Source organism: Coturnix japonica, chromosome 5 (genome assembly GCF_054131305.1).
Source record: "Coturnix japonica strain WE chromosome 5, WE-NBRP24, whole genome shotgun sequence".
In the NCBI taxonomy this organism is placed as follows: Eukaryota; Metazoa; Chordata; class Aves; order Galliformes; family Phasianidae; genus Coturnix; species Coturnix japonica.
Window position 1 is genome coordinate 1,975,573 of NC_140667.1, and position 22,491 is coordinate 1,998,063.

Sequence of the window (22,491 nt, forward strand, 5' to 3'; positions counted from 1 at the left end):
GACATGTCTCTCTTGCCTTTAAAAACAAATGTTCACCAGGTCTTGCTTCTTGTAACTTAGCCTATCTGTGACTCCCTTAAAATCCTCTCAGTAAGTTGGCAAGCTTTGGAGAGGCAATTTCATTGTGTCCCAGAGCCAGGCCAACCCTGTCCAAGCCGTGCTTTGTCAATGGCAGTGACTACTCAAGCTGCTTGGACACGTCTATTTTGGTGCTCAACTATCCGTGTGATTACAGAATGAAGTCCTGGTATCTAACCTGAGCCATGTCTACTTTGAAGGATTATTTGCAGAGTTACCTTTCTTCTTCTCATTTCTAAACTCTGTATCAGTTTCCTGAAACACACCAGCATGTTTCGTGTATGCTCAGCGCTGGTGAGGCCGCACCTCAAGTACTGTGTTCAGTTTTGGGCCCCTCACTGCAAGAAAGACATTGTGACCCTGGAACGTGTTCAGAGGAGGGCTACGAAGCTGGTGAGGGGTCTGGAGCACAGGCCTTAGGAGGAGCAGCTGAGGGAGTTAGGATTGTTCAGCCTGGAGAAGAGAAGGCTCAGGGGAGACCTTATAGCTCTCTATAACTTCCTGAAGGGAGGTTGCAGTGAGCTGGGGGTTGGCCTCTTCTCTTGTGTCATTATTGATAGAACCAGAGGGAATGGTTTCAAGCTGCGGCAGTGGAGGTTCAGGCTGGACATAAGGTGATATTACTTCTCAGAAAGGGTGTGACGTTAAGGGAGCCAGGGCCCAGCCAAGGGAGATCGTGCACAGTCTCCCCATTGGACTTCCTCAGTTTTCTCTGCTTTTCACTTGGTTTTCCGTGCTTTCCCGTTGTAATCCCACGTTATCCCTGCCTTGGATTTGCCCACGGCGCTACCGCCCAGGCCGATGATCTGCACGGCCTCATCCCGGGGCTGCTCCGCCGCCTCCGCCATCGCTCCAACGCTGCGTCCCCGCTGCACGATGCATTGAGTCATCACCTGCGCGACGTCGCACTCTGATGACGTCATCACCAACGCGACGTCTCGTGGAGTTGAACGGCGGAGTCAGAGCTGGGGGCGGAGCCTGCGGAGTAGCGACCCAATGAGAGGGAGGGACGGTGGTGGGCGGGGCTTGACTGGAGGGGCGGGTCTATGCTAATCAGAGCCGCGGGGGTCGCCGGGATTGCTCCGCCACGATGAACCGGGGCCCGGCGGAGCCGCTGTCGGGGACGGAGCGGGAGCGGCACCGGCGGAGCAGGGTGGGAGCAGGGCTGGGGAGGAGGCGGAGGGGTCGGGGCGGGCGTTGGGTGTGCGACCGTGATGTGTCGGGGGTGCGCGTGGGGCCGGGTGCTGTGCGGCCGGCAAGCCAGGTATCGCTTCTCGGCCTTTTGGCTAAGATCAAGTGTAGTATCTGTTCTTATCAGTTTAATATCTGATATGTCCTCGATTAGAGGACTTTATATTAAACGGATTTTTGGGTGTGGGAGTTGGACCCGGAGCTTGCTCCCTCCGCTCCGCGCATCGTCCCGGTATGGCAGTATCTCCGGGTACGGTGCACCTCCTCCGGGAGGAGCGTGGTGGTGAAAGGCAGATGTGGGCCCTGTGCTGGGCGGGGTGTGGAGCCTTGGCTTGGCTGAGGGCAGGGAGGGCACTTCAGTCAGTTCCAGGTAGCACCGAATTGCTGCGAGTGTGGATCTGCCTGGGGGGAGCGAGGCCCTGCACAGGGATCTGGACAGGCTGCAGAGCTGGGCTGAACCAACGGGGTGGTTCAACAAGAGCAAATGCCGGGTCCTACACTTTGGCCACAACAACCCCGGGCAGCGCTATAGGCTTGGGGCGGAGTGGCTGGAGGATTGTGTGGAGGAAACGGACCTGGGGGTATTGATGGATTCTGACCTGAACATGAGCCGAAAGTGTGCCCTAGTGGCCAAGATGGACGACGGCATCCTGCCCTGTATAGAAACAGTGCTGCCAGCAGGAGCAGAGAGGTGATTGTCCCCCTGTACTCAGCACTGGTGCGGCCGCACCTTGAATTCTGTCTCCAGTTGTGGGCCCCTCACTGCAAGATACTGAGGGCCTGGAACGTGTTCAGAGGAGGGCTACAAAGCTGATGAGGGGTCTGGAGCACAATGGGGCCATATGAGGAGAGGCTGCAGGAGCTGGGAATGTCCAGCCTGGAGGAGAGATGGCTCAGGGGAGACCTCATTGCTCTCTATAACTTCCTGAAGGGAGGTTGCAGTGAGCTGGGGGTCGGCCTCTTCTCTTGTATTACTTTTCGGAAAGGGTGGTCAGGCATTGGAATGGACTGGACAGGGAGGTGGTGGAGTCACCGACCATGGGAGTGTTCAAGAAACGTCTAGATGTTGTGTTGATGAATATGATTTAGCCAGGAAGTATTGGTGATGGTTGGACTAGATGATCTCCTAGGTCTTTTCCAACCTTGATAATTCTGTGATTCTGTGATTCATATATAAAAAACTGTGTATGTGCGTGTATGTGTGTGTTTGTATATCTGTGTTTGTGTATATATCTGTATCTGTGTGTATGTGTATATATCTATATGTGTCTGTGTGTATATATGTATGTGTATATGTGTGATGGTGGTTGTGTCTGTGTGTGTATATATATATATGTATGTGTGTATATGTTTGTATTTATGTGTGTGTGTAGATATATGTGTGTATATATATGCACACATCTATGTGTGTGTGTGTATATATATGTGCGCGTATATACATATATGTGTGTGTGTATATGAGTGTGTGTATATAAGTGTATTTGTATAAGTGTGTGTATATGTATTTGTGTATATGGGGCTGTATTTGTGTGTGTATTGGGGTGTATATGGGTGGCTGTGGGTGTATATAAGTGTGTGTGTATGTGTGTGCATAAAACTGTATGTGTGTATATGAGTGTATGAGTGTATATGTGTCCATATGAGTGTATGTGTGTCTATATGAGTCTATATGAGTGTATGTGTGTACGTGGGGGTGTACATGGCATTGTATATGGGGGTCTATATGTGTGTGTATATGGGTGTATATATGGGGGTGTATATGTGTGTGCGTATGGGGGTTTATATGGGTGTGTATGGGGGTGTGCATTATTGTGTATGTGTGTGTGTATAAGTGTGTATATATAAAGTATATGTGTGCTGCTCCCCCTGCAGTTCCCATATCTGCCACTAGGTGGCAGCACCAGTAGTGGAATCTTCAGTCCCAATCAGTGATGGACAGGATGGGGGAACCGCTTTGTTAATGGGGTGTGGGCATGGAATCGATATGGAACCTAATGGGGGGACCCTATTGATTATGGATTACTTCAGCCTGTATCTATAAGGTAGTTTGTATTTATAGTGCTGCTGCCTTTATTAACCCTACCTGCTTTCCATCCCTGTAGGTTGAGGTTGGATTCCTGTTGTCAGTACGCCCATTCCAGATCCATTTCAGCTCTGAATTCAACATCTGTGTACATAGAACAAAGACAAGGACCCAATGTGTGCAGGATGGATTCCAATGTGTGCTCACATTGCAATGTGGGACATCTATCCTGTTGTCTCCTTACTGGGTATCAATGAGCAACAACGTTCTTGCTGGATCTCAATGGAGCTGCAGATCCAATCCAGCCCTCGTGTTCATAATGGATCCCAATGGCAGGTGATGATCCAACATGGTACCAGGATCTGGATGGACAGAGTAGAGATAGGTCCCAATTGCTTTTACATGTGGCTACATCCTATAATTCATCTTATTATTTGCCCAATTCAGCCTCTGCTGTGTCTCCCTCTTCATCTCCCTCATTGTCTTCCTCTTCATCATCTCCCTCATCATCATCATTCTAATCACTGTCTGTCATTGTGTCCTCATTTGCTGCCTGTTCTGCTCTCATATTTCCTGTGTCTCATTCTCTGATCATTCCTCTGCCTCTCACTCTAAGAGCTCTCTGCATGTTGTTCTATAACCATTAATTGATACTCAATGTCCATTCGTTCTGTGTTTCATTCTCTACCCATTCATTGCCACTTATTATCCAGTCATTCTTTGTGTCTTATTCTGTAACCATTCATTGCTCTTCCTTCTCCAATCATTCTCTTATTTTATCAGCTTTCACTGCCACTCACTGTCCAGTCATTCTCTGTGTCTCATTCTGTAATACTTCATGGCCACTCACTGTCCCATCATTCTGTGTCTCATTATGTAACCATTCACTTCCACTCATTGTCCAATCATTTTCTGTCTCATTCTCTACTCATTCACATTCATTCACTGTTCAATTGTTTTGTCTCTAATTTTCTCACCATTCACTTCCACTCTTTGTCCAATATTCTCTGTTTCATTCTGTAACCCTTCACTGCCACTCACTGTCCAATCATTGTTTGTGTCTCATTTTCTAGCCCTTCATTGCCACTCATTATCCAATCATTTTTTGTCTGTCTTTTTCTATCCATTCACGGCCTCTCATTGTCCAATCATTCTGTCTGTCTCATTCTCTCATCATTCATTGCTACTCACTGGCCAATCATTCTCTGTGTCTTATTCTGTTACTATTCATTGCTATTCATTGTCATTGTGTCATTCTCTCCCCATTCACTACCATTCATTGTCCAGTCATTCTCTCTGTCTCATTTCCTAACCATTTATAGCTATTTACTGTCCAATCATTCTTTGTGTTTCATTTTGTCACCATTCACTGTCTTTTATTGTCCAATCATTCTCTGTGTCTCATTCTCTACCCATTCACTGTCATTCATTGTCCAATTGTTTTCTGTCTTTCTTTTTGTCAACATTCACATCCACTCAGTGTCCAATCGTTGTCCTTGTTTCATTCTGTTACCTTTCACTGCCGCTCACTGTCCAATCACTCTCTGTTTCATTATTTAACTATTAACTCCCACTCACTGTCCAACCATTCTATGTCTCATTCTCTATCCAGTCATTGCCCATTACTGTCCAATCACTGTCTGTCTCATTCTCTCCCCACTCACTGTTACTTATTGTCCAATCATTCTCTGTGTTTATTTGGTTAACCCATCATTGCCACTTACTGTACAATAATTGTCTGTTTTTTTTTCTCCAGTCATTCACTGCCAGTCATTGTCCAATCATTCTCTGTGTCTCATTCTCTACACATTCACTGTCACTCACTGTCCAATCACTCTATGTGTTTCATTCTTTACCTATTAACTACCACTCACTTTCCAAGCATTTCATGTCTTATTCTCTATCCCTTCACTGTCACTCACTGTCCAATCATTGTCTGTGTCTCATTCTGTAACCATTTACTTCCACTCATTGTCCAATTCTTTTTTATCTTTCATTCTCTAACCATTCATTGCCACTCATTACCCAATCATCAATCCAATCCTAACCCTAATCCAATCATTCTCTGTCTCATTATCCATTCACTGTCACTCACTGTCCAGTTGTTTTCTGTGTCTCATTCTGTTACCATTCACTGCCCTTTAGAATAGTCATTCTCTATGTATTATTCTCTATCCATTCAATGCTACTCATTGTCCAGTCATTCTCTGTGTCTCATTCTCTATCTATTCACTGGCACTTACTGTCCAGTTGTTTTCCGTGTCTCATTTTCTCACCATTCATTGCCATTCCTTGTCCAATCATTCTGTGTGTTTCATTATTTAACTATTAACTGCCATTTAGTGTGTAATCATTCTGTCTCATTTTCTACCCATTCATTGCCATTCATTATCCAATCATTCTCTGTCTCTCTTTCTCTATCCATTCTCTCCTCCTCATTTTCCAGTCATTCTCTGTGTCTTATTGTGCAGCCATTCATTGCTTCTCCTTGTCCAATCACTCTCTGTATCTCATTCTTTACCCATTCATTGCTACTCACCGTCCAATTATTCTCTCATCCTATAACCATTCATTGCCACTTGTTATCCAATCATTCTCTGTGTTTCATTCTCTCAGCATTTAGTGCCACTCCTTGTCCAATCATTCTCTATGTTTCATTCTTTAACTATTAACTCCCACTCACTGTCCAACCATTTTACATCTTATTTTCTCCCTATTCACTGCCACTCACTGTCCAATCATTGTCTGTGTCTCATTCTCTCAGCAGTCAGTGCCACTCACTTTCCCACCATTCTCTGTTATTCTCTAACCCTTCACTGCCAATTCTTGTCCAGTCATTCTCTGTGTTTCATTTTCTATCTATTCACTGTCACTCATTCTCCAATGGCTTTTGTGTCTCATTCTCTACCTATTTACTTTTATTCACCGTTCAATCATTCTGTCTTTCATTCTGTAACCCTTCAGTGACACTCAGTATCCAAACATTCTCTCTGTTTCATTGTCTAAGCATTGACTGTCACTCAGTCACCAATCATTGCCTGTGTCTCATTCTCTACCCATTCACTGCCATTCGTTGTCCAATCATTCTCTATGTTTCATTATTTCACTATTAACTGCCTTTTAGTGTCCAATCATTTCATGTCTCATTCTCTACCCATTCATTTTCATTCACTGTCCAATCAGTCTTTGTGTCTCATTCTATAACCTTTCATTGTTACTCTTTGTCCAACCATTCTCTGTGTCTGATTTTGTCACCATTCACTTCCACTCATTGTCCAATCAGTCTTTGTCTCTCATTCTTTACCCATTCATTGACACTCACTGTCCAATCATTCTCTGTGTTTCAATCTCTCAGCATTCATTGCCATTCACTGTCCCATCAGTCTTTGTCTCTCATTCTCTCACCATTCACTTCCACTCATTGTCCAATCATTCTCTGTGTGTCATTCTCTGACCATTTACTTCCACTCATTGTCCAGTTGTTTTCTCTGTGTCATTCTCTAAGCGTTCATTGCCACTCACTGTCCAGTCACTCTCTGTTTCATTCTCTACCCATTCACTGCTACTCATTATCTAATCATTTTGTGTTTCTCATTTTGTAACCATTCACTGCCACTCATTATCCAATCATTCTCTCTCTTATTCTTTACTCATTCTCTGCTACTTACTGTCCAATCTTTTTCTCTGTCTCATTCTGTATCTATTCACATCTTCTCACTGTCCAATCATTCTGTGTCTCATTCTCTACCCATTTAATGCCACTAATTGTCCAGTTGTTTTCTGTCTCTCATTCTGTAACCATTCACTGCCAGTCATTGTCCAATATTCTCTGTTTCATTCTCTCACCATTCCCTGCCACTCACTGTCCAATCATGCTCTGTGTTTCATCCTTTAACCATTCATTGCCAGTCATTATCCAATCATTCTTTTTTATTCTCTACCCATTCACTGTCACTCCGTGTCCAATCATTGTCTGTGTCTCATTCTTTAACCCTTCACTGCCACTTCTTGTCCAGTCATTCTCTGTGTGTCATTGTGTAAGCATTTAGTTCCACTCACTGTCCAATCATTCACTATGTTTCATTATTTACCTATTAACTCCCACTCATTGTCCAATCATTCTCTGTGTTTCATTCTCTACCCATTCACTGCCCCTCACTGTCTCATCATTCTCTGTGTCTCATTCTTTAGCAATTCATTGCTATTGCTTATCCAGTCATTCTCTTTGTTTCATCCTTTAACCATTCATTGCCACTTGTTATCCAGTCATTCTCTTTTTCATTCTCTACCCATTCACTGTCACTCCGTGTCCATTCACTCTCTGTGTCTCAGTCTCTCACCCTTTACTTCCACTCACTGTCCAATCATTCTGTCTCTCATTCTCTCCCCATTCACTGCCATTCATTGTCCAATCATTGTCTGTGTTTCATTCTCTACTCATTCATGGCCACTCATTATCCAACCATTTTCTGTCTCTCATTGTCTCAGCATTTACTGCCACTTGTTGTCCAATCATTCTCTGTCTTTCATTCTCTCACCATTCGATGCCACTCAGTGTCCAATCATTTTCTGTGTCTCATTCTGTAACCATTCATTGATACTCATCGTTCAATCATTTTATTTCTCATTCTCTTAGCATTCACTCCCACTCCTTGTCCCATTATTCTCTGTGTTTCATTCTCTATCTATTCACTGCCAGTCAATGTCCAATCATTCTGTGTCTCATTCTGTTAACCTTCATTGCTACTCCTTGTCCAGTCATTCTCTTCATTTCATTCTTTACCCATTCACTGTAAACCTTGTTATCCAATCATTCTGTCTCTCATTTTCTCACTCCTTCACTTCCAGTTATTGTCCAGTCATTTTCAGTCTCTCATTCTCTTCCCATTCACTGCTACTCATTCTCCAATCATTCTCTGTGTCTCATTCTGTACCCATTCATTGCCCTTTACTGTCCAATCATTCTCTGTGTTTATTTGTTTAATCCTTAAGGGCCATTCACTGTCCAATTATTCTGTGTTTCATTTTGTAACCATTCATTGCCACTCATTATCCAACCATTCTCTATGTCTTTTTCTCTATTCATTCCCTGTTCCTCATTGTCCAATCATTCTCTGTGTCTTAGTCTGTAACCACTCATTGCCACTCACTGTCCAGTCATTGTCTGTCTTTCATTTTGTACCCATTGATTGCCATATCTATTCCATACAAATCCCTGTCGAGAACAAAACTCCATAACCTAACTCACTATTATTTTATTAATTTGGAGAAAAATGGCTAAACTGCCCAAAAAAGGCAAACATGCCAGCGGTGGAGGGGAAAGGCAGCGCTAGTAGGGCATCCCCCACATCAAGGTGCACTCATCCTTTCCCAGCCGCCACAGCAGATTGCCCTTGGAATTCAACTTCTTTCCATGTGTGCTCTACACATGCATGGCCAGTGCACGATATAGAGCCCAGATGGAAAACTTGCTTCCAGAAAGTCTGGTTAAGGTAGACAGAAAAAGGGTGCCCACACTGTCATCCCATTGCTATGGGTTGTTTGTTCTCATCCTTCTGCATTTTCTTTGCCTCTGCAGTCTGTCATTGCCCAGCATTTCCTGCAGTGTTCTCTTTGGTCTCACTTTTGGCATTCTTTTCAGCATTCTATTCAGCCTTGTCTCTTTTGGTGCTACCTCCTGTGTTCTCTTGGGCTTTTCCTCTTATATTGGAGTGCTTTGCAGCTTTCTATGGTGCCTTGCATTTCATTACACTGTTCACTGCAGTGTTCTCATGGGCCATGCTCTCCAACATACCCTCCTATGGTGTTTTCTTGGGCCTTGTCTTCCATCTTGATCTTCATTGCATTGCCCTTTTGGGCTTTATCCCCCATCTTTATGTTCCCTGTAGTGCACTTTTTGGATTTGCCTTACATTTTGATGTTCTTTGCAGTGCCCTTTTGGGTCTTGTCCCCCATCTTAATGCTCCCTGCAGTGCCCTTTTAGGCTTTGTGCTCTGTTTTAATGTTTCTTGTTGTTCTCTTTTGGGTCTTGCTGCACATATTGATGTTCCCTGCACTGCCTTTTTGGGCTTTGTGCTCTGTTTTAATGTTCCCTGTGGTGCCCTTTTGGGTCTTGCCCCCCATATTCATTTTCCTTGTGGTGCCCTTTTGGGCCTTGTCCTCCATCTTGATGTTCCATACAATGTTATCTGGTGCCTTGCCCTCCTTCTAAGTGTTCCCTGTGACATCCTCTTGCATTTTGACTTGTTTTATTTTTCCTTGCAGTGTTTTTTTGGTGCCTTGCTCACCATCTTGATGTTCTCTGCAGTGCCCTTTTGGGCCTTGCTCTTCTTCATCTTGATGTTCTCTGCAGTGCCCTATTGGGCCTTGCTCTTCATCTTGATGTTCTCTGCAGTGCCATTTTGGGCCTTGCTCTCCATCTTGCTGTTCCCTGCCATGTTCTCTTGGGCCATGCCTTCCTTTTTGTTGTTCCTGCAGTGTTCTTTTGGCCTTTCCATTTGGCCTCCTATGCTGCCTTCCCTTTGGCCTCTGTTCTTGGTGTTTCACACCATGCTCTCCTTGCTGTTGCTTTCCCTTGTGCTTTCCCTTGGCTGTTCTCTTGCTTTTGCCCTTGCCTTCCTGTTGGCTGCTTGCTTTGCTTTCCTTTTGCTGGGGCTTTCTGTGCTTGTTCTGCCTTTGGCTCTATGGGATTTGCTGGGAGGTTCATGTTAATGTTGACCTCAAGCTGCACCTTAATGGGAGCTTTAGTGATAACTGCAGTTGTCTGCAGAGTATCTGTAAGTAGAACCCTTCGGTTTTATTTAAGTAACCTTCATTCTAATCATAGTTCACAATTCTACTTTGAAAGTAACTGCACCTTTAACCTTAGAAATAGCATTAGTTATATTCCTACTATCATTACTTCTATCCCTAATAGCATGAATTATATCCTACTGCTCCCTTCCATCACAGTTAGTGTAATGTTCACAGTGTGGTACCTGCAGATGTGGGCAGTGCCTTCATTGCCATGTTGTGTCCAACAGGTTCCAGCAGAGCACGGAGATGTGCGGCTCCTGATGAGATCAGCAAGGAACAGAAACCTGCATTGCCTGGACCCAGCTTTGCTGATGGTAACTCTCAGCCCAGCAGGTAAGGGCAGCACATATCCATTGGTTTTTACTTGTTCCATACTGAGATGCAAGGTTAGTGTTCCTGAGCTCATTTTGCACTGCAGGGTGCCCTATGGGCTGTCTGTGCTTGTCCTTCTGCATTCTCCTTGCATTTGCGCTATGTTATTCCTTGACATTTCTTGCAGTGTTCTCTTCGGTCTCAGTTTTGATGCTTTGTTCAGCATTCTATTGCATTTGTTTTCTGTTTTGGTGCTCCCTGCTGTGTTCTCTTGGGCCTTCCCTTCCATATAGGAGTCCCTTGCAGTTTTCTATGGTGCCTGGCATTCCATTATAGTATTTATTGGACTGTTCTCATGAGCCATGCCCTTCATCTTAGGCTTTTGTGTGGCGTTCTCTTTGGCTTTGTGCTCTGTTTTAGTGTTCCCTGTAGTGCCCTTTTGGGCCTTGCCCCTGTGTTGGGTTTTCCTGCTGTGAAAGACAGAACTGTTTTTCTTTTATTGTCTCAAAGTTTGCTTTCGTGAGGCCTTTCTGATGATAAGACTCTGACAGGCAACTGCTAACTATCCAGGAGGGTGAATGGTGGGTGTTATCGTGCCATCCCTGCTTAGGACTGCAAAGATAAGCAGGAACAAGACAAGCAGTCTTTTCCAGGGGTGCTGCTGGGAGGAGCAGACCCCTGCAGAAGGTGGTAAATCTTGTGTCAGGCAACAGAGACCTCCAACCCTTGCTGGCTTATCTGTGGGGCAGGAATGTCAGAAAAGTTAGTTTTAAATCTTCTTACAAAGAAGCATTTGTTAAGAAGAAGAAGAACCCCCACCGAAATGGGGGATAAAAGACCCTCGCTAAACTGGGAACTTTGGAGACAAACTCCCAAAGACACCTTTGACGAGAATTCCCTGAGGGGAAAACTTTGTCGGAAGAACCCCCGGGACCGGCTTGCTGCGAAGCTCCCTGGCTGTCTCCCATCCCCCGCGGTGATCAGACGAGTTCCTGAGATTAACTGCTGTGTACCTCGCTGGATCCACGGTGGTGACTATGTCTCTTTTGCTATCTGCAAAGACTCCTTGCTTACATTTCCTACTTTCCCTATCGCCTACCTTCCCTTCCCCGTCTCCCTAAAAAAAACACCTAGGTCTTTAATAAACTGGTTGGACCAACATTTGAACCGTTGCTTCTTAATCTCACGCCGGGTATATACACAAAAGAACCTTGCCTCCCTCCTGTAAATTGGAGCGAGACATTTTTATTGGCGTAGTCGGCAGGATGCCCGCCGTGAGAGTGTTGTCCTTCCAAAAACTCCAAAATTTTTCTGTATGTACCTCCTGGAGTTGCAAGGAGCGACAATTTTGGTAACTTAGATGTGAGCACCTCTCCAGGAAGATCGCTCCACATTCTGAAACTTTACTGCTTATGTGTTTACCTCTCGGGGACGTATGAATTAATTTTGACTATTTGCTCTTGTTTTATACGTGTGTGCCTCCTCGGGAAGACTATTTCGCATTTTGTGGTTTAAGTAACTTGTAACGTATTTTGGAATTTGAAAGTTTTGTGTGTGCGCCTCTTGGGGAAGTGAGGAAGTAATTTTTTGACGTTTGTGCCTCTCCAAGAAGTTTATTCCTCTTTGAGAAACCTAGAAGTGTTCTGAAACTTGTGTGGCTTTAAGCTTGAAGTTTTTCTGGCCTGACAGGGTAGCCAGGAGCGATTTAGGTGTTTACACTTTCTTTTTAAGTGTTGATTGAGCTTCTTGGTCTTTTGTGAAAGGGAGGAATGATTGCAGCATTTGCATTTGTTTGATAGGTCCGTACTTCCCTGGGGAGGGGTAAGGACTTAATTGTGCCTTCTCTTCCCTTAGTGTGTATCTTTTAGGGTATTGAGAAATGAGTGAAATTGTTGCCACTATGAAAAGTGAAAATGTGCTTTTTGACCTTTTAGAAAAGCATGGTGCTCGGCCCTCTTTATCAGGGGTGGATTGGGCACAACAAAACTGGCATAACTTGCAGAGTGTTTCCGATCGCATTCGTGTTTTACAATATGAGGCTCATACTCTAGCTGGGAAAGGAAAATCGTTTATTTGTGCGGTACTCGGTGCTGCTTTAAAAGCTGCTGTGGAGTTCCGAGATGAAAAGCATTCGGCAGAAACCCAAACCATACAAGCATTACAAGAATCAGTTAAAGTAATGCAAGAATTGGTAAAAACTGCAGAATCAAATAGTGAACCTTGAGGAACAATTACAAAGAGAGCAACATAATACAGTTTTGTTGCAAATGGCTTTTAAGGAACTATTAACATATAAGAATACTAGCAATACTGCTGTCCATAATTTGCCTCAAGAAAAAACTTTTCCTCAGAAGGAACTACAAGGAATAAAGGAAGGGCTTGGCAAATTAGAGGACTCGCCAGCCCAATTGCGTCCTTTGATAAAAACTGAATATACGTTTGATAACAGTGAGGATCTGGACCCTCAAATGAATGTTAAAGAAATTCCTTTTTCTGCCACTGAATTGGCAAAACTGAAAAAAGATTTTAGCCGCTCTCCAAAGGAATCAGGGACGGAATATGTGTGGAGGGTTAGTCTCACTGGTGGAGACCAAATACTGTTAACTGAAAAGGAAGCTGAAGGTTATTGGGGGCCTGGAGTATTTTTAACTACTGGTAACAACCGTGCTCCCTGGTCCCTAACACAAAGGGCTGCCTATTGGGCAAGTGGTCTTAACCCTTTAGAAAGGGGAGACCCTCTTGCTATTAATGGGACAGCTGATCAATTAGTGGAAAGTGTTCAAAAAGCTGCTTGTCTGCAAATGATGTATGATAGAAAGCTGCAGACACATCATGGATCACCTATGATGATGCCTGTGGATCCTGAAAGGATGACTCCTTTAATCAGGGGGCTTCCAGAATCACTGAAACCTATAGGTATACAACTACAAGGAAAAATACAAGCTATGCCTCAGGGACAAAGAACCCTTGCAGCATTAGAAGGAACTGGCACCTCAGGCCATTTGCAGTCGGGATATAAAGTATGGACATGGGGGGAGGTTGCCCAAGAGTTGATTAATTATGAAAGGAAATATGGGCCTGTGGCTTCTTCCAGTATATCTGAACCAGAGGAAGTAAGGTTCGCAGCAACTACCCTTGCTCCTAGGCCACCTAGTCCAAAGCTCAGTGGAACTGGAAGGGTCTCACTGCCAGTAAGAACGGGTAGGCGAAATATTGATCATAAACGTAATCGTCTCTGGACACTGGGCTGGCAAAAGGGTGTTCCACGAGATTTGATGAATGGATTACCCACAGTCAGGTTAGAGAAATTAGTTAACTGGTGGCCAGAACAAAAGCTCAAGGAAAGCTGATGCTTTCACCCCCTCCCCCAGATGAGTGGGAGGTGGGGGGGAGGAAGGCAGCGAAGGGTGGATGTTTGTTAACACCTTCTGTCCCGATGCCTCACCGCTTCTGCCAATGGCCCCTGTGAGTCACGATCCAGTTGCTGATAAGCTAGGGAAACACTTATATCCTTGGCCAGCCTGTGTCGACTGACTCAGCTAACATGAGGCGTTTCCCTAACCTTAATGAAATCCCTTAACAAATATCCTTAGAAGGCTAAGGACACCCCGAAAAAGGAATGTAAAATATACTCCTCGATGGATTGTTCTCTCATTTTTTAATTGTATTAACAAAGCCCCAAAAGGGCAAGTTGTTGTCTTGTTTTATTTTACAGAAGATCCCCGTGGGACCTTCACTGAACAGAATGGCTCATAGCTGACTTTAACCATTTGTGTTTTGTGACAGAAAAGTTGAAGATGTGATCACGCTAGAATTCTGAATATACCTCTTGATTACATATTTTGGTTGCAATAGTATTACGTTTTGTTTGTTGTGGTTGTGGACTGTGATTGATATCAGTCCTTGGATCTGTTAAAACTTCACAATTTGGTTCACAGTTTCTTTTTCAGGTCATTCTGGATTTCTGGTACTTTCTGCACAGTGATAACCATTCCTTCTGATCCCTTCTTTTACCCCTTTTTTTGTCAAAGTGATTATGATTTGCATGTAACTCCTCCATGCTGTTTCCAAATTCCTAACAAATTGGGAAATGAGCCAAGGGACCCATCTAATATCTGTTAGATGTGGTCACAAATAAAATCTATCATAAAACCTTTGCACTGATGTTTTTCAGTGTCACATAAGTTCAGGAGTTCCATACAAAACATGGTTGTTGAAAAATGTCTAAGTTTTGATAAGAGATGTGTATGTTTCTGGGATTATCCCTATTATGGTTTATACTGTGGGGGTATCCCACACACTGTCCTGTGAAAAGTTTGGTAGACTATAACAGTATTTTAACTTGCCAAACTAGTATTTATATCTCTCAGCAATTGAACTGCTTTGGAAATGCTCAAGTGCACAGCAGCTGACACAAATACCCCTATTTATTTGTTTTACTTGTTTGTTTGATACTATTGGTTATTGTCACTGTCTTTGTGATTTTTAAATGTTTATGGTATATGTAAGTATGGATTGCTAAAGGAAAGTTATATGGTACTAAGGGTGTTGTGGAAACTGAAGAACTGTGTTGTTTGATCTGTGGGTTCTGAAGGGAATGGGACAAACTGCTTTGATGGTATAAGAACTGTTAATTACAGAATTACAGAAGTATAATTGAGGGTATGTGGATGGAGCTTGGAAATTGTATAGAAAGAAGGATTGTAATGAAAGAATTGGGAAGAATAATAGCAGCTGCACTAGAGCAGGACCTGAAGATCCCAGGATGAGTTTTGCCCCCAGAATGCAACATGCACACAGCAGTGTAAAGATGTTTGTTTTCTGGTAGATACGGGTGCATCTCACTCTGTACTGCATCAAGAATTACTACCCTTAGATGATTTTTGTAACAATAGTAGGAGTAGGTCAACAAGAAAAAGCTTACCAATTAAATAAAGAAAGGAAGCTAAGGGTAAAGCAAGTAACAAACAATAGGAATAAGTAACTGTAGCTCTAATAACTTTTCTGAGTAGTTTGTATTGTAGAGAGATCTAATATAGTGGTTTGTTATCTTTTAAGAGCAGGTGTTCCACCTGGGCTCTGTATCATGCACTGGCCATGCGGATATGGAGCACATGTGAAAAAGCCTTGCAATCTCTAGCAAGAATTAAAACAGGAGAGAATCTGTGATGGGTGAGAAAGGCAAAGTGCACTTTGAAGCAGGGGACGCCCTGCAGGCACTGCCTATCACATTCACCATTATTGTGTTCCCTCTCTCTCCTTTTGGTGGTTTGCCACCTCATAGTTGTTGATAAGTAATAATACATTAGCTTTGAAATTTCCATTTATAGAATTGTCTAAAATGAAAGCTGGAATCAGTGTGTATATGTCAACTCAAAAACTTATGACCTTACATGTAACCTCATGTTTAGTGCATTATCAATCAAGGTTTTGATTGAATGATGATGATTGTTAACATTTAATTCCCCCATATCACCTATCCCTCTTTTCCCTTATGCTTTTTTTTTTTCTTTCCTCACCACCATGAATGGTCATTTGCGCATCAGTTTCAAGCAACCTTTGAGCCACGGGGTGGTGTGAATTATTTAACTATTAACTCCCACTCACTGTCCAACCATTCTATGTCTCATTCTCTATCCAGTCATTGCCCATTACTGTCCAATCACTGTCTGTCTCATTCTCTCCCCACTCACTGTTACTTATTGTCCAATCATTCTCTGTGTTTATTTGGTTAACCCATCATTGCCACTTACTGTACAATAATTGTCTGTTTTTTTTTCTCCAGTCATTCACTGCCAGTCATTGTCCAATCATTCTCTGTGTCTCTACACATTCACTGTCACTCACTGTCCAATCACTCTATGTGTTTCATTCTTTACCTATTAACTACCACTCACTTTCCAAGCATTTCATGTCTTATTCTCTATCCCTTCACTGTCACTCACTGTCCAATCATTGTCTGTGTCTCATTCTGTAACCATTTACTTCCACTCATTGTCCAATTCTTTTTTATCTTTCATTCTCTAACCATTCATTGCCACTCATTACCCAATCATCAATCCAATCCTAACCCTAATCCAATCATTCTCTGTCTCATTATCCATTCACTGTCACTCACTGTCCAGTTGTTTTCTGTGTCTCATTCTGTTACCATTCACTGCCCTTTATTGTCCAGTCATTCTCTATGTATTATTCTCTATCCATTCAATGCTACTCATTGTCCAGTCATTCTCTGTGTCTCATTCTCTATCTATTCACTGGCACTTACTGTCCAGTTGTTTTCCGTGTCTCATTTTCTCACCATTCATTGCCATTCCTCCTGTAAATTGGAGCGAGACACCTGCAGTGCCCTTTTGGGCCTTGCCCCTATGTTGGTGTTTCCTGCAGTGCCCTTTTGGGCCTTGTTCCCCATCTTGATGTTCTCTGCAGTGCCCTTTTGGGCCTTGTCCCCCATTTTGATGTTCCCTGCAGTGCCCTTTTGGGTACTGTCATCCATCTTGATGTTCCCTGCGCTGTTCTATTGGGCCTTGCCTTCCATGTCAGTGTTCCTTGCATTCTATGGGGCTTTGCCCCGCCTCTTGGTTTTCCCTGTGACATTCTTTTTGTCCTTGCCCTCTATTATGTTGTTCCCTGCAGTGTTCTTTGAGGCCTTGCCCTGCATATTAGTGTTCCATGTGTTGTTCTTGTGGGCCTTGCCCTCCATCTTGGTGTTTGCTGCAGCGTTCTCTTGGGTTTTGCCCTCCATCTTGATCTTTCATGTGATATTTTATTGAGCCTTGCCCTCCATCTTGATGTTCTGAGTGATCTTCTCTTGGGCCTTGTCCTCCATCTTGATGTTCCCTGCAGCATTTTCTTTGGGTTTACCATCCATCTTGATGTTCCCTGCAGTGCTGTTTTGGCCTTGCCCTGTGTTTTGCAGTTCCATGCAGTGGTCTATTGGGCTTTGCCCTCTGTTTCAGTGTTCCCTTTGTTGTTCTCTTGTCCTCCCATGCTGCTTTCCCTTTGGCCTTTTTTCTTGGTGTTCCCTACAATCCTCTCTTCCCTTTGCTGTTGCTTTTGCTTTGGCTTTCCCTTGGCTTTCCTTCTTGCTTTTGCCCTTGCCTTACCATTGGCTGCTTGCTTTGCTTTCCTTTTGCAGTGTCTTTCTGTGGTTGTTCTGTTTGCATTTGGTCTTTGGGATTTGCTTGGAGGTTTTGTTTGTGTTAATCTCGATCTGCTCCCCTGGCTTAATGCGGGCTGTAGTTATAATTACTGTAACCTGTAGCGTATTTGTTCATATAAGTCTTAACCCAATATTAAAGATGTTTGCTATGGTAAATGTAGGAATAAAAATTGATGTCCCGTGTTTTCTGTGAAAGTTGCTTTAATTATGATCATAGTGTGGAATACAATTGTTAAACTTACTGCAAATTTAAACTTATAAATAGCATTAATTTTATCCTTAACACTATTAATTATATCTGTACTAGCATTAATTCTATTCCTAATGCTTGTTTCCATCCTTGTTAGTGTAATGCTCACAGTGTGGTACCTGCAGATGTGGGCAGTGCCTTCATTGCCATGTTGTGTCCAACAGGTTCCAGCAGAGCACGGAGATGTGCGGCTCCTGATGAGAGCAGCGAGGAACAGAGACCTGCATTGCCTGGACCCAGCTTTGCTGATGGTAACTCTCAGCCCAGCAGGTAAGGGCAGCACATATCCATTGGTTTTTACTTGTTCCATACTGAGATGCAAGGTTAGTGTTCCTGAGCTCATTTCTGCACTCCATGGTGTCCTATGGGCTGTCAGTGCTTGTCCTGCTGTGTTGTCTTTGTGTTTGCTCTTTGCTGTTGCTCAGCTGTTTCTTGCAGTTTTCTCCTTGCCCTCCATTTTTACATTCTTTGAGGCATTCTCTTGGGCCTTGCCCTGCATTTTGGCATTCACTGCAGTGTTCTTTTGGGCCTTGCCCTCCATTTTGGCGTTCCTTGCATCGTTCCCTTGGTCCTTGCCCTCCATTTTAGCATTCCTTGTGTTGTTCTCTTGGGCCTTGCCCTCCGTTTTGGCATTCTTTGCATCATTCTTTTGTACTTTCCAGTTGATTTTGGCGTTCCATTTGTAGTTCTCTTCGGCTTTGCCCTCCATTTTGACGTTTCCTGCATCCTTTTGTAGGGTCTTGCCCTCCATTTTGGTGTATCTTGCATCATTCTCTTGGGCTTTGCAGTCCATTTTGCCATTCATTGCATCATTCTTTCGGGCTTTGCAGTCCATTTTGGCATCCACTGCATCATTCTTTTGGGCTTTGCAGTCCATTTTGCCATTCCTTTTCTTGTTCTTTTGGGCTTTACCCTCCTTTTCAGTGTTCACTGCATCCTTTTGTAGGGTCTTGCCCTCTATTTTGGCATTCTCTTGGGTGCAGTCTTCCATTTTGCAATTGCCTGCATCATTTTGTTGCACCTTTCTGTCACTATTCCTGTTCTCTGCAGTGTTTTGTGTTGTATTATGTTCTGTTTTGATGTTTTTTGTGCTGCTCTTTTGGGCCTTGATGTTCATTTTGGCATTGTCTGCATTCTTCTTTTGTACCTTTAGCTCCATTTTGGTGTTTTTTGTAGCAAATTTGTGGGCCTTGCCCACTGTTTTACACTTCCATGTTCCACTGGCTTCAGCCCATTGATCTAACTATCTCCTTTTCTTCCTTAGGGCCCTTATTTTCCCCGGCTGATGGATGTTCCCTTTTGATGCAGCAGTCCATGCTGCCTTGCAGGCTTTTAATAAAGCTTTGGGGGGCTGACGATCCATCACGACAGCACATCAGCTGCACATAGCTGGATTTGGTGCCGGAAAGCAGGTTGGGTTGTGGGGTTAGTTCTTCATTTAGGCAGCAGCTCAGCTCTGTCCTACAATGAACTCTATGGGAACATGTCAGACTTGCCTCCCCTTGTGGCCAGTCTCAGAGCTGCGCTGATTTCAGTGTGCGCAGTTTATTGTAACTACATTGGTTTTAGCTTTAGAGTCAATTAACCTCCATTTAATTGGAATTAGATTTTGAGTTAAGTTCTGTTCACCAAATTGGTTTAAGCTTTGTGTTCAGTTAACCTTACCCAAATTGGTTTTAGGTTTGACATCCCACAAACAAATTGGTTTTAGCTTAGTAATCTATTAACTTCACCCACATTGGGTTTTGTTTTGTAATCATTTAACTGCAACTAAATTGGTTTTTGCTTTGTTATCAATTAATCTTAATCAAATTGGTTATAACTTTTCAATTAATTATTTTAAGAAAATTGGCTTTAGCTTTCAATCATTCATTGTTCATCAAATTGGCTTTAGTTTTGCCATTATTTTTAATCAAATTGGCTTTAGTTTTGCAATCATTTAATGTTACTTAAATTGGTTGTAGTTTTACAATCATTTAAGTTTAATCTAATTGGCTGTATCTTTGCAATCTATCTACCTTAATTGAATTGGCTTTAGCTTTGCAATCATTTAATCTTAAACCAATTGGCTTTAGCTTTGCTATCATTTAACCTTAACCCAATTGGTCTAAGGTTTGATTTCAATTAATATCAGCCAAATTGGCTTTATTTGTCCTTGCTTACGGGGCTGGGCTAGCCCACTTGTTTCTATTAGGGCTAACCCAGCCCCGTAACCAGCGCCCACAGCCTGAGGGAGCCGAGTTGCTTCCCGGCCACTCTGAGACTTGTGCCCCTTTGTGGCCATTATGAGAGTTATGTTGATTTCAGCGTGTGCAATTATTTTTTGTCAACCAAATTGGCTTTTGTATTGGAGTCAATTAATTTCAACCCAAATTGGCTTAAGTTTTCATTCAATCATTGTCAACCAAATTGGCTTTAGCTTTGGAATCAAATTATCTAATCCAAATTGGCTTAAGTTTTGCATTCCATTAATCTCAACTAAATTGGCTTTCAATTTGGCTTCAATTTAACTCAATCAAATTGGCTTTATTTTTGAAATCAAATTATTTTAGCCATATTGGCTTTATTTGTCCTTGCTTACGGGGCTGGGCTAGTCCACTTGTTTCTATTAGGGCTAACCCAGCCCCCTAACCAATGCCCACAGCCTGAGGGAGCCAAGTTGCTTCCTGGCCACTCTGAGACTTGTGCCCCTTTGCAGCCATTATGAGAGTTACTCTGGTTTCAGCGCTATGCTGTTATTTTGAAAGTGCCACATTGGCTTTAGATTTGTAGTCAATTATTCTTAACCAAATTGGCTTTAGTACTGGAGTCTATTCATGTTTGCGTTATTGACTTCAATTTTGCCTTGCTGTGTATGTAATGTGCTGATGCTGTAATTGTAACCTGTGCCATGCAATTTACTGTATATTTGGATGCTGCACCTGTAAAGTGGTTTCTGCCTCATCCTGTGGATGCTGCGTCTGTCAACTGCGCTGTACCCCGTACTCAACATGTGGATGCTGCGCCTGTAAACTGGCTTGGACAATGTGTTGTGTATACGGATGTTGTATGTGTAAAATGTATTGTGCCCTGTACTCAAAGTATTGATGCTGTGCCTGTAAACTGTGTTGTGCTCCGTATTGACTATGCTGATGTTTGTGCTCTCTGTTGCGCCTTGTACTCAATCCTGGGATCTTGTGAGTTGTATCTTGTGCTATTTGTACTGCATATCTGGATGTTGTGCGATGTATTGAACTGCTGTATCTACTTTGTGCTTGTAAATATGCTGTTGTTGCTGCATTGTGTTTGTACAATTGTATTAGTTGTGCATTGTGTTAACGGAGTTGTAATACAGAAACAATTAAGCTGCATGGTGTGTCTTTAATTGTCATCCGCAGGCGATGGAGCAGAATCTAAGGTAGGTGTGACAGGTAAGTGGGGGATGGTAGCACTATAAGGGCTGTTAGTTCAGTGGATCAAGTTGTTGTAGTTGATCAGGTTGATTCTGAGTTCAGTTGTAGCTGCAGTAAGTCAGATTGTGTGTGTAGACTGTCATGGTCAGTGCAGCTGGTCACGTTGGTGATGAACTTAGTTGGTCAGTGTAGACGTGCAAGGTGTTAGTGAACTTGGTCTTGATGGTTGCCTTATTGTAGCTAGTAATGTTGTAGAAGAACTCAATCTGCTGTCATAGCCAGATTGAAAGCATCATTAGTGAGCTTATAGTACAACAGAGATTGCAGAAGAGTTGAGAATTTAGGGTTAAAGTTGAGGGTTAACGTGAAAGTTGAGGGTTAGGGTTAGGGTTAGGGTAGGGTTAGGGGTTAAAGTTAGGGTTAGGGTTAAGGTTAGGGTACCGATTAGGGTAAGGGTACCGATTAGGGTTAGGGTTAGGGTACCGATTAGGGTTATGGTTATGGTTTAGGTTTTAGGGTTAGGGACCCCGATTAGGGTTAGGGTTAGGGACCCCGATTAGAGTTAGGGACCCCGATTAGGGTTAGGGTTCCCGATTAGGGTTAGGGTTAAGGTTACCTATTTTTCCCCAGTTGAAAGATAACCTCTCGAAACAGTGCTAGGAGTTGTGCTTTCAGCGAGAAAAGAAGTTGAGGACAAAAGTGCTCTTTTCCGGGCTGCGGAGAGAACCCCCCCACAGCGAAGAAAGCAGCCTGCTAAAGTCGCTCTTTTTCAGCTACCGATTTTGCCGCAACCACTCTTTTCTTGCACAAGCGGCAGTCGCAGGGAATCGTGATTTCAACATCTCCGTTGCACTCGGGGAGTGTGTCTTCAGCCGGCTTCTTCCTTCAGAGAAGGACTTCCCTGCAGTCCAAAAAGGAGCGATTGGATAAGCATTGGGATAAGTATTGAGATTCCTGTGAAATTCTTCTAATAATTGTCAGAAACTGCTGTATAAGTTGTATATGTCCATAATCGGTAGAGGAAGATAGGTATTCTGGAAACAATGTGTCATATTTTGCTAAAAAGCATTGTTTTGTAGTGAAAATGCCTTCTTTTTGGGACAGTATCTACTTTTTTTTTTTTTTTGTAGAAAATGCTATTTGTAAGGATGAAATGTTTTGTCTCTTAAAATGGGGGGGTCTTTAAATGGGGGGGGGGTCCTTAAAAGGGGGTGCGGTCCATAAAATGGGGGGTAGTCCTTAAACTGAGGTGGAAACAATAATGGATGGGGGGTGGTTAAAATGGGAA

At 43.2% G+C, this 22,491-nt stretch overlaps 2 protein-coding genes and 1 non-coding gene across 18 annotated transcripts in view; 2 read left to right on the forward strand and 1 right to left on the reverse strand.

The window, feature by feature from the left end:
- The first annotated feature begins 1,132 nt into the window (after positions 1-1,132).
- On the forward strand, positions 1,133-21,271 carry LOC107314252 (uncharacterized). 9 transcript variants are annotated; one of them, XR_014946230.1, is made up of 6 exons: positions 1,133-1,231; positions 3,372-3,628; positions 10,315-10,420; positions 17,976-18,081; positions 19,076-19,223; positions 21,189-21,271. XR_014946230.1 is itself a non-coding variant. In XM_085547912.1 (5 exons), exons 2-5 carry the CDS (start codon positions 3,467-3,469, stop codon positions 19,095-19,097), a joined length of 396 nt encoding a protein of 131 aa, XP_085404038.1. In that variant the 5' UTR covers positions 1,133-1,231; positions 3,372-3,466; the 3' UTR covers positions 19,098-21,161. The 9 variants fall into 9 exon arrangements, 3 of the variants coding, with proteins under 3 accessions (XP_085404038.1, XP_085404039.1, XP_085404040.1); XM_085547912.1 differs by lacking the exon at positions 21,189-21,271 and having other exon boundaries at positions 19,076-21,161; XR_014946228.1 differs by lacking the exon at positions 21,189-21,271 and having other exon boundaries at positions 1,139-1,231; positions 17,909-18,081; positions 19,076-21,161.
- LOC146760605 (U2 spliceosomal RNA) lies at positions 1,345-1,535 on the forward strand. Its single transcript, XR_014947283.1, has one exon. It is a non-coding gene; the product is annotated as a U2 spliceosomal RNA (small nuclear RNA).
- Positions 12,455-22,491, reverse strand: part of LOC116653502 (uncharacterized) — a 32,974-nt gene continuing 22,937 nt past the window's right edge. For 7 of the 8 annotated variants that reach the window (XM_085547908.1, XM_085547906.1, XM_085547907.1 and 4 more), the window contains one exon: positions 12,455-22,104. In XM_085547908.1, coding sequence (XP_085404034.1) covers positions 18,233-18,970 — 738 coding nt within the window. In that variant the 5' untranslated portion in view covers positions 18,971-22,104 and the 3' untranslated portion in view covers positions 12,455-18,232. The remainder of the gene's footprint in view (positions 22,105-22,491) is intronic. The other variant, XM_085547904.1, reaches the window with a different exon arrangement.